General features: G+C 43.5%; 1 protein-coding gene across 1 annotated transcript in view; it reads right to left on the bottom strand.

Moving 5' to 3' along the window:
• The window catches only part of adgrb1a (adhesion G protein-coupled receptor B1a), a 516,358-nt gene that overhangs the window by 141,006 nt on the left and 363,135 nt on the right, over positions 1–12,217 (bottom strand). Inside the window, exon 17 of the mRNA XM_067974780.1 lies at positions 3,039–3,165. Within this exon, the coding sequence (XP_067830881.1) occupies positions 3,039–3,165 (127 nt within the window). The remainder of the gene's footprint in view (positions 1–3,038; positions 3,166–12,217) is intronic.

Genomic DNA, 12,217 nt, shown 5'->3' with positions numbered 1-12,217 from the left:
TTATGTCCTCCTCACTCTCTACTTTCCCTCCCATCTTTGTATCATCTGCAAACTTTGATATGTTACACTCGGTCCCCTCCTCCAAATCGTTAATATAGATTGTAAAGAGTTGGGGACCCAGCACCGGAAGTGGGCGCAATGGAGCCAGGATGCGGTCCCACTGAACAATTCAACTATTTTTTTTTACTACCCACCCGCCCCCCAGCCCACCCGTTCTTGGAGGTTAAAATTACCCCCACGGTGACAGAATGCTATGGAGAATACCAGGCAATGACTACATGTGATCTAGTTGCCAGGTCCTCCAAAGAATATATTTTTTAAAATAATGATATAAATACTGGATTTGTTTTTGGTATTCAGTTTTGCTAGAGTTGTTTCAGTACATCTCTGTCCTAACCTTCCCCCCACCCCACCTCCCCCGGGTAACCCAGACAACAGACTCAACCATGATTTTATCATGTCTGTCTCATGGGGCAGCCTATGAAATGCCAGGGGAGGCAAATATATAGGTCATTTTGTAGATTTTGTGGAACCAAGTTGAGGGATACTAGTGTAGAAAATGCAGCACCCTCCCACTTTCAGCACCAAGCATTCAGCTGTCTGTGAAGCAGTTAGTTACAAAGTAAAATTCCCTCTGCTCTATCCCAATAATGTGTCTCAGCCTGAATCCCTGAAAACTATCCCGATTGTAACAATGTGATACTGCTTCTATCTCCTGCGGCCTCTCTGAGTGACATTGTCAATTTAATGCCAATTATGTCAAATTAGGAACAGTTTTGTGCTGTTGGCCCATGCCCACTGGGAACTGCATTGAGACATCTTACCCAAGACCCTTACAGCCAATATATTTTTAATGCACAGAACAAAATGTTGATAAATTTAGATTAGTACCAACAATGCCAGTGAAGGAATATTGTTCCTTTGAGGGAACTGCATATTAAGATCATTTTCCTCTCACAATCAATAACTTTGCAAAGAACCAAGCTGATTGCAATCATAATCTGTTCCATAGAATTATAGGTCACTTGGGCAAGCACTAATTAAGAGAGTCAACCACATGTTTGCTCAGAAAATGAACTGCCAATACTGCCCATTATACTGGTTGAGATGAAAAGGAAAACCTCAAAGGCTGGAAGTCTGAAGTAAAAGCAGAAAATGCTGATAAATACAGCAGGTTGATCAGCATCTGAAGTAGAAAAAATGGGTTAGCATTTCAGGTCGGACCCTTCAACAGAACTTCAGGTCATACTTGAAATGATAATTCATCCTTCTCTTTCAAATGCTGCCTGACCAGCTTTGCATTTTCTGTTTTTATTTATATTATTACTCATTTCTCATACACAAAAATTCTGTCTTCTGAATGCACAAACTAATTTGTCTGCTTGATGGTAGAGTGACTATTTTCTACATGCACATTAACATATGCCAACTGGCTGATTGCACATAAGAAAATGTCTAGTGCAGGTCCGATACTCATTCTTTTCTATTCATTTAAAAAGTATATTTGTTTCTATATAGATATATATAAAATCTATGAAATCCATATATATATATATACACATATATAGTATCACATGCATAAAAATTGGTATTTTTCAATATATAAGTCATTACATAATAACCATTAGGATAACTGTCATTGTCATAGGTTACAGAAAAATACAGGTACAAACATACATAAATAAACGTTGATAAACTGGAAACTTAATTACACAAGAGTCATTAATTAAAATGTATCTAAGCGAAATACCATTTAAGTCTAGTTAGTATCAGAAGCATTAGCTAACATTAATAATTATATAAAAGTATGACAATCACTTGTTTATAAAACCAAAAAAAAATCCTTTGCTGCAGTATCTCATGATCTCTCACCAATAAATAATAAATCATAATTCAAGACAATATTCTGAAACACTATAGTGTCTTCAACTAATATCTTGGCCGCTATCTAAACAGCATCTATATGACATCATGACCAGCATCCATCTTATTCTTAGTGCATGACATCCATTCACATAAATGGTCAATTCCATTTGCAATGAACACCAAAAGACATTTTAAATAATTTCACACTTTTACTTTATAGTGACATCAGAGTTGGGTTAATTGAGAATCATTTGTATACATTTAACATGTACAGTTGACCACAAAAGTTTTACTTCCCTGTACTATTATAATGTATACCACTTGAAAAAGGAATGAGCTTGTGTTCCACACATGGTGCCAAACTCACAATTGTTTTCTTAGCTGTTAATTTAAATTCGGTAAAAAGAGAAACACACACATATGATACAACATTTAGTAGCTGTTTATCAAATGACTGTGTCACTTAGTTTACCATCCTGGTGTAAAACGACTTTTTTAGATTATTATTTACTGTGAAGTGCATTTGCATGGATTATAAATAAGCATTTGATATTTGCATGCAACACATCCAAATCGCATGAAGTATTAATACTCATCATAACATTAAAGAACATTTTGATGAGAATACTGTACAACCAAATAAGAATTTCATTTTGACAATCAGTTTATACCCAGCATAAAAATGCATTGGACGTCATGTGTAATACATCTAATCATATACGCAATATAATATTCTGGAAGATGTGTACTGATATCACGCACCATTCGAACATATTTACTTTATGCATAACAGAGATTTGCGTTTGGCAATTTTTGTGTGTGTTTAACCATTTTACTCCTCTATTATTTAAAGCAACTGACCACTTAAAAATAATAATTCCAGCCTGGTATCATGTGAAATCATCTGGGTAGAACATTTTAATAAATACTGATTGCAATCTATTCCAATACCAGGAGCTGTGGTAAATTCTAGCTTATTAATAGATGCAGCATTCATACATGTATAATAATAAAAAAATAAATGTCAGTCCCCCAATCATAGCTGGCATGTCCCTTTTTTTTTTGCTTTCAGTTGCGTTGAATTTACCTGCATATTTTCTATTGTTTATTTTTTTTTCTCCCAGAGACTTGTGTAACATTTTTCAAAATTATCTTTTTTAAAAAGGACTTACCGAATCTGGAGAAAGCTGAGCCAAAATGGCGAACCTGGAGAGTCGGTCACACTGGCATTTTGTACGTGACGAGTCAATGGGGAGCGTCTTGCAGCCACGGCTCGACCAGACCCCCTGCACGGCAAAGCTGACAATTCCCAAAAGAGAGAGGAGAGGAGAGGAGGAGGGGGGGGGGTGTGGAGAAAAACATACACACACATATCTAAATGGAGAGCAAAGAAAACATTGCAACGAATCCGATACATGCATCAAAAAAAAAACAGGGCGCTGCATCACCTCGGCAATGCACATTTAATAATACAAGAAGTTTTCCCCAGGAAAACTGCGACGTACGGAATTATTGCAACTACTTGTACGGCAATCCCCCCCCCCCCCCCCCCCCAACATGACAACAACAACAACAACCTCTCCCCGACCAAATTAAAAGTCGACACAAAATTCTCCACATTTTACACAGGGAACAAAAAAAAAAGTAACATTTAGAAGGAAAAACATGTACTGAAAACGCAGACAATTTCGGTCCTGCAAATCTCTCTTAACAGGTTCGGCTATTTACGGGGAAAAATTACTAATGTATAATATATTCCGTGTGATAACGGGAGGACAGCTCCCTCCAAAAACGGTACGAAAAAATTAAAAGGCATGCCCGAATAATAAGTAATAAAAAGGGTAGATCATTCATCCCTCTATGAACAGAAAATACCAAAAAAAAATAAAACAAAATGCAGCAGCTGCTCACTACCTGAGAGCGAGCTTTCAGTTTACTTTGCCCCCCTCCTCCCCCCGGGTTGTCTAGGCAATACTAAGATATCTGTCCTTTTGGAGATTATTAAACATCTCTTCACAGCATCAAATGGCAATTTCTTCTTTTTTAAAGAATGCTCATCTGAAAACATGCCAAATAATTTAAGTATTGTACAGTCATCAATGCAACAAAAAAAAGTGCACACCAAACCTGCTTCCAAAACAAGAGAACTACAGCTCCATTCCAAATAGCACAGACTTAAAGCAGAAATGCACACTGAAACAGTGTTCCAAAGGTTTGGAGCTACACAGAAAAGGAAGCAATGAAAGGAGGGGTGAAAAGAAAATGCACTGGAAAAAAGCAAGTATGCCATCATTAAAGTGATGAGTCAAAGAGCTGGTGACAGATTTGGCAACAACCCATGGCAAAGGAGCTTTCAAGCTTAACTTTATCGAGTATACATGATTTGTTTAGGTCAATAAATAACTTTACAAATAATTTCAAGCCTCAAACTACAGTAACAGTACAAAACTGAAAATTTAAAAGTCACATTGCACTCTAGGGATGATCATCAATTAATTCGAATTAAAATTGCTGCAGTTTCTCAGATCCAAATTGTTCCTGTTAGAACAAATTTTGGGTTTAATGACACCTGTCTCTTCCGAAATAGATGTGTGAATATTCATTGGGACACATTGTTCCTCTGTGCCAGATACAAATATCGTGTTCAATGTGCCTGACGCCGTAACAACAAAGGTAGGTTTTTTAAAAAATAAAATGTAAAAAACCTTGACTTCAAAATTTGCAGTGAGGAAGATATGTATTCAGTCTCTAACAATCGTACTCACACAAGCGTGTGTTTTGAGTTGTGGGAAGGGAAATGTATCTGACTCTTGACAGTCTTGTTGGGGGTATCTGAACCCATGTTCCATGTTAGTCGAGAGTATGTGCATGCGTCCAAAGCAGTCTTCGAAGGATTTATTTGCAACATCAACCTTCAGCTTCGTTAATACTAAACATGTACGCTCAACAAGGGTCCCATCTATTGCCCTCCATAACTGGACAGACTTAGTGCAGAGAAAGGAAGGGGAGAGGGAATATAGTTTGAGTTCTAAGGTTTGCCTTGTTGCTGATGAATATTTATTGAAAACTTTATTAACCTTAATAAGTAGTAGCTCCGTGCCATAACATGACGTCTGGTTCACACCTTTGAAATTTCTGGATAGTCCATTAAAAAAACCATATCATGTGGATGAAAACAGCAAAAGCCTTCAAAAAAAGCTCAAAGTCTTAACTCTGCACAGTAACAGATAAAGTGATGGTAAGTATGTTGTATGTTACTGACGGTATTGGTGAGCCAAGTCAGACATGCAAATGAATAAAAAGCACAGACGACCAACACCTTAGAGTGGCATTGTCATGGTATTGAAGTAGGTTCCCAGAATAGTCTCGTCTGACCATCAAAGTTGCTATATAGATATTGGAACTATATAACTACCATCCAATATTTGCAATGATTTCTCAATTTTGGAACAAACATTTTGTAAAATTAAAATATTTTAGTAGCAGACACAATGGCCTAAATTTTAACAATGGTGCGGGATCTCAGCAGTGGGAGGAAAACCCGGAAATTTTTTTTGTGTGTATTCCCGAGCGATTGCGACTCAATTGAAGCCATTTAACTCAACTTCCGAGTTGCGCGTCCTCAAGCTGTGCAGCGGGCGGACTGCGCACCTGCATGACACAATTTAAAGACCACTATTTAAAGGGCCAATGGAACAATGCATTTTGAAGGTGAAAGGAGCAATCTCATAGAGCAAAGCCAGCACCCAGGTTCTTGGACGTCGCCCTGGAGATACTACTGGCTGCTGTGAGAAACAGGAGGGAGGTGCTATAACCACCTGACAGGAGGACGACACCTGGTTCTGCCACCAAGATGGCGTGGCTGGAGGTGGCAGAACAAGTCAGCAGGAGGAGCACGGTGCCCCAGTCGTAGCTTCAGTGCAGGAGCGATTAATGACCTAACCAGGTCAGGAGAAGTGAGTACAGTTACTGATTCACCTGCATTCCATGGTGAACATTACCCTCCCTCACACTGCCCTGCAAAGCCTACTCCATCACATCACTCCTCACACCCACTTGAGGCTCAGTGACAAGTTACCTTCACTTTCTGTGCACTTCTTCACCCCACCCATTTGTGCACCCGCCTCTCCCACTCACCCCAATCCTGATGCAGTGTGATCAATCTGTCTAATAGTCACCTTCTGATGCATCTCATTTATTGTCAGCCTGAACAAGAGTAATGCATCCATCAGGTGACCCCATCACCCTCACTCATTCACACATCTGTGCTTTCTCCCCTTGTAGGAAAAGAGAGCTCAAAATGCAAGGGAGAGGACTCAGATTGGAGGGGGCATCCACAAATCGTGGCCCTTACAGAGGCGGAGGAGGAGGCCTTGGAAATAAGCCGAACACTGGAGTGCCTGGCCATCGGGGATTCTGAGGCTGGCACCCCGCAAACATCTGGTGACAGAACTTCAACACCCCTCACACACAACATGGATTGATGGTATCAGTGACTGACCTGTTGCACACCTCAGTATGCTCATCGCAACATTACTTCTGCGATGAATCTTAATATTGCGGTACGTTCTGTTCTAGGGCTATCAAGGAATGAAGACGTGGGCGAGGGCGATTCCTCAGAGGAACTCCTTGCCTCTGAGGGCGTCACATCTGAGTGAGCCATGCACCAGCGCAGACACTCACACCTCGGTGGGTCCTATTAGAAAGGTAGTTGGTTGTCACCTGGTGAGTCACCACACACAAGTGAGCATGAGCTGACACTGATGGCAGGGGAAGCGATGGAGAGTCCACATCAGTGGGCACACTCCTCTCCAAGCTCTGCTAAGCTTGGCACTGATGCTGAACCCCGCGGCCACCCTTAAAAAGGAGAATGACAGAGGTACAGACAAGCCTTTGCGACGTACTGGAAAATGTGCCACGCTCACTCTCCACAATAGCGGAGAGGATGGAGGAGTCCACCTCCAGCATTAGTGGACTGGTGGCGCAGATAAGTGCGGGAATGTCTGCGATGCACAGAATGGCAGCCGCCATTCAGCTTCAAGCACGGGTCACAAATGAGTCCATTCAGGCCCTAGCAACGGCCGTGCAGACTCAGGGTGAACAACATTCTGCTGCCTTAAACAGGCAGACAGATACATTAGCACTGGCCTTACAAGGCATCAAATATGTCCTCCATGCTGTTGTCCAGCAGAGTGGTAGGAGTGATGTGGCCCTGGCCCAGGAGAAAGATGATGACAAAAGGAGACATGGAAGTGGGGCCCCCACATCTCACCCGTTGCCCCCCCTCAATCAGTACCCACAATGCTGCCTCCTCTTCAGATGGCCGAGTTTGCCCATCTCCAATTACCCTTGAGCAGTCTGGGCATGAATCTGAGCAACCTGCCACTACATCTGCTGCAGCGACCGGGGATGCACCACGTAAAAGCGGTAGAAAGAGGAAGTCGAAGGTTTTGTAATCACTAAGAGAATGCACAATTGTGTCTGACAGAATGTCATGTTTTTCATTTATAATTAGTTTATGTTAAGTGCACATTAATTATTATGATTCTCACCACCACTGCCACATCTTGCCATTCTTGAGTCCCTTTTGTGAAAGCGTCCTTTCATGTGTTTCATCACAAACGGCGAGACTTGATACCACCCATTGGGTGCATTTACAATGGGTATATGTGTGGTTGTAGGTCTGTTTTGTACAACCTAGGGGGAGGGGGGGAGCTGGTGTTAGTGGTGGTGGTCATTCCAGGTGATCTGAGTACTTGACTATCATCACTTTGCAGATCTCCCAATGAGAATCTATCAAATATGAGTGACTTCCTGGCATCGCAAGCAGCCAAATGAGACGCTGTTCTGCCGATGGTTCGCTCATCGTCTCCCTCCTCCTCCTCTTCTTCAAAGTTGATGGCAGGTGTAGTCTGCTTCATGAGCGCATCGGACCTCATCCGCCGGCAACCCTCTCTGTTGAATGATGTTGTGCAAGATGCAACACCCGATGATTATTCTACACACCCTTGCTGGTGCGTACTGAAGGGCTCGCCCAGATCGATCCATGCACCTGAAGCACATCTTCAGCATTCCTATGGCTTGTTCTCTGACAGACCTGGTGGTGATGTGACTGTCATTGCACCGCTGCTGTGCTTCACTGGTGGGGTTCCTCACAGGTGTCATGAGCCACGTCTGCTAGGGGTATCGCTTGTCTCCAAGAAGCCAGCCTTTAAGTCTGTCCTGTGTGTGGAAGAGGGCTGGGATGTTGGATTCGCGCAGAATGATGGAATCATGGCAGCTGCCAGGGAATTTGGAACACACAAATGAAACAAACTGCAGAAACCACTTCCGGTGGTCGCAAACCAGCTGTGCATTGATGGAGTGATATCCTTTTCAGTTGATGAACAGTCCTGGCTCATGTGCAGGTGCTCGGATTGCTATGTGTGTGCGGTCAATTGTGCCTGTACCCGTGGGAAGCCAGCCAGAGAGTGGAAACCCACTGCCCTCTCAGTCTGGCTGATGTCATCGATGGAGAAGTTGGCGTAGTCGACTGCCCTGGCAAACAAGCCATCTGTGACCTGTCGTATACACTTATGTGCAGACGACTGAGCAGTCCTGGTGATGTCACCGGTGGCACCTTGGAATGATCCGGAGGCGTAGAAGTTGAGGGCAGTGGTGACTTTAACTGCAACAGGTAATGTGTGCCCACCAGGCCCATCCGGGAGCAGCTCTGCATGAAGGAGCCTGCAGGTGTCTGTGACCACCTGGTGACACAATCTCAGCCTTTGTAGGCACTGCTCCTCAGAGAGGTCAAGGAAGCTCAGCCTCTGTCTGAGTATCCTTTCATACAAGTAGTGCCTCCTGCGACATCAGTCCCCTCTCTGCTCTTCTGCAGGTCCCTGTGACGCACCTCTGTCTTGTGGAGCTGCAACTCCCAGAAATGTGCGGCGTGCATGCTGTGGATGGTAACGTGCCTCCCCCTTAGATGTATAGCTGAATACATCCATTGCGCCCCCCCCCCCCATCCTGATGGTGTCAGTTTGAGGGGGTCCAAAATGTAGATAAATATGTGTGAACACAAGAATTCTGAATGCAAACAAAGAAATCTCAGTCTAAACGTAAAGAACTCCCAGCCAAAGGTTTGTCTGAGAGAACTAATTGCCCTGACGTAAAAAAATCACCTTTTCTTCACGTGTCAATCACTGGTTGAAAGGTGCAAATGGCTGCCGGCTATAACTTGCCTCCATTTCCATGACGTGTTTCAGAGGCAATGGGAGACACGTTCAGGTAGATTTAAAATTGTTTGTCTGCCTCAATACTCTAAAATTTAATTCACTTAACTACTTCAAATACTTTAATAGTCCCTTTAAATGTCATCCCGCCACTTCCGGGTTTCTGAAGCACGCGCACACCCAGATGCGTCTGGGTGAAACACGGAAGTCGGCGGGTTAGAGCCAGGATTTGTTCCCGCTCCAAACTTCAATAATTTTTACTGCCCTTCCGCCCCCAACCCACCCGTTCTTCGGGGTTAAAATTTACCCCAATAGATAACATCATGGCATCACTGCATCACCAAATGAATGACTACCTACTTCCTTTATTGTAATTGTTCTTTGGACACAAGATGCTGATTTCTATTACACTCATAGTTACAAAGTACTTAGTATAAAATATGTGGTACGTTACGGTAGTAAATAAGCTTTACATAGTGACTAGGGCTGTTGGCAACCCTGGGGACTGATTCCAGGAAGTGATAGTATTGCAAGTGTGCTGATGTGCTCATACACTCTGGTGGGTTTTGCTTATGTCTATACGTCTTTGACAGTTACCATATGGAGGGGCCGGGAGGCGAGGAGTGGAGCACGTTGTCATGTGACTTATATGGGAGCTGCTGTTGATGCTGGCGGTGGACCAGAAACAGGGATTAGATTTTAAATAATTTCTCTTGGTTTCAGTCTTGCACTGCGGTGAACCTTTCTTATCTGTCACCTTACTACATGCTGCGTGAGAAGCTGAGTCAGACTGCTGGTGGGTGGGAATATACAACTGCAGTCTGATCAGCACACCCACATGCAAAATGGTAGTGCTAGTGGGGTAGCAGAGTGCAAATCTTTTTTAGATTAGTTTTTTAACTATACGTTTACATTTGACAGATTGTTGGTAGGAGAATGGCAATATTACTACTTCCATACCATAATCACTACAGCTAAAGCATGCAGCCTATTTATTGCAGAAGCATTTCAGTACCAAATTCAAATTTTAACACTATAGTTCAGTTCATTCAATGAGCATCACAAAATAAGAAATGGATTGGTGTTGTTCCAATAGCCCAATGGGTAAAAGCTGAATCCTACTAAACAGGTATGGTAGCATAATGGTTATATTACTAGGCTAATAATCCGGAAATGTGAGTTCACATCCTGCTGCGGCAGGTGGGGAATTTAAATTCAATTAATTAAATTAAAAAGCTAGTATCAGTAATGATGACCATGATATTACTGGATTGTCGTTAAAAACCCATCTGGTTCACTAATGTCCTTCAGGGAACAAAACCTGCCGTCGTTACCTATGTGTGACTCCAGACCCTCAGCAACGTGGTTGATTCTTAACTGCCCTCTGAAACATTCGAGCAAGCCACTCAGTTGTACAATCCCGCTACAAAAAGACATAAGAATAAAACTGGACAGACCACTAGCCACGACCCTACAAAGTCCTCCCAAAATTGGGAGAGCTGTCCCACAGACTAGTCAAGCAACAGCCTGACATAGCCATACTCACAGAATCATACCTTTCAGCTAACGTCCCAGACTCCTCCACCACCATCCCTAGGTATATCCTGTTCCAACGGCAGAACAGACCCACCAGAGGTGGTGGCACAGTGGTATATAGTCAGGAGAGAGGAGGCCTGGGAGTCCTCAACATTGACTCCAGACCCCATGAAATCTCATGGCATCAGGTCAAACATGGGCAAGGAAACCTCCTGCTGCTTAGCACCTACTGCCCTCCCTCAGCTGATGAATCAATACTCCTCCATGTTGAGCAACACTTGGAGATAGCAAGGGCACAGAATGTACTCTGGGCGGGGGACTTCAATGCCCATCACCAAGAGTGGCTCAATGGCACCACTACTGGCCGAGTCCTGAAAGACCTAGCTGCTAGACTGGAACAGCGGCCGGGTGGTGAGAGAACCAACATGAGGGAAAAACTTACTTGACCTTGTCCTTACCTGTCGCAGGTGCATCGATGGCACTACCACTGTGCTAAATGGGGTAGATTCAGAACAGATCTAGCAGCTCAAAATTGGGCATCCATGAGGCGCTGTGGAATACCAGCAGCAGCAGAAACCTTATGGCCCAGCATATCCCTCACTCTACCATTACCAACAAGCCGGGGATCAACCCTCACTCAATGAGGAGTGTAGAAGGGCTTGCCAGGAGCAGCACAAGGCATACCTAAAAATGAGGTGTCAACCTGGTGAAGCTATAATACAGGACTATATGAATGCTAATCAGCGGAAGCAGCATGCTTTAGACAGAGCTAAGCAATCCCACAACCAACAGATCAGATCAAAGCTCTGCAGTCGTGAATGGTGGTGGACAATTAAACAACTATCGGGAGGAGAAGGCTCCGTGAACATCCCATCGTCAATGATAGCAGAGTCCAGCACGTGAGTAAAAAAGCCAAGTCTGAAGCATTTGCAACCATCTTCAACAAGGTGTGCCAAGTAGATGATCCATCTCAGCCTCCTCCCGAGATCCCGACCATCATAGAAGCCAGTCTTCAGCCAATTCAATTCACTCCACGTGATATCAAGAAACGGCTGAGTGTACTGGATATAGCAAAGGCTATGGGCCCCAACAACATCCGGCTGTAGTGCTGAAGATTCGTGCTCCAGAACTAGCCGCACTTCTAGCCAAGCTGCTCCAGTACAGCCACAACACTGGCATCGACCCGATAAAGTGGAAAATTGCCCAGGTATGTCCTGTCCACAAAAAGCAGGACAAATCTAATGCAGCCAATTACCGCTTCATCAGTCAACTCTCAATCATCAGCAAAGTGATGGAAGATGTCGTCGACAGTTCTATAAAGCAGCACTTACTCACCAATAACCTGCTTACCGATGCTCAGTTCGGGTTCTGCCAGGATCACTTGGCTCCAGACCTCGTTACAGCCTTGGTCCAAACAAGAACAAAAGAGCTGAATTCCAGTGGTGAGGTGAGAGTGGCTGCCCTTGACACCAAGGCAGCATTTGACCGAGTGTGGCACCAAGGAGCCCTAGTAAAATTGAAGTCAATGGAAATCAGGGGGAAAACTCTCCAATGGCTGGAGTCATACCTAGCACAAAGGAAGATGGTAGTGGTTGTTGGAG

This window comes from Heptranchias perlo, chromosome 3 (assembly GCF_035084215.1).
Source record: "Heptranchias perlo isolate sHepPer1 chromosome 3, sHepPer1.hap1, whole genome shotgun sequence".
Taxonomy (NCBI): domain Eukaryota; kingdom Metazoa; phylum Chordata; class Chondrichthyes; order Hexanchiformes; family Hexanchidae; genus Heptranchias; species Heptranchias perlo.
This window is presented reverse-complemented; position numbering and strand designations above follow the sequence as displayed.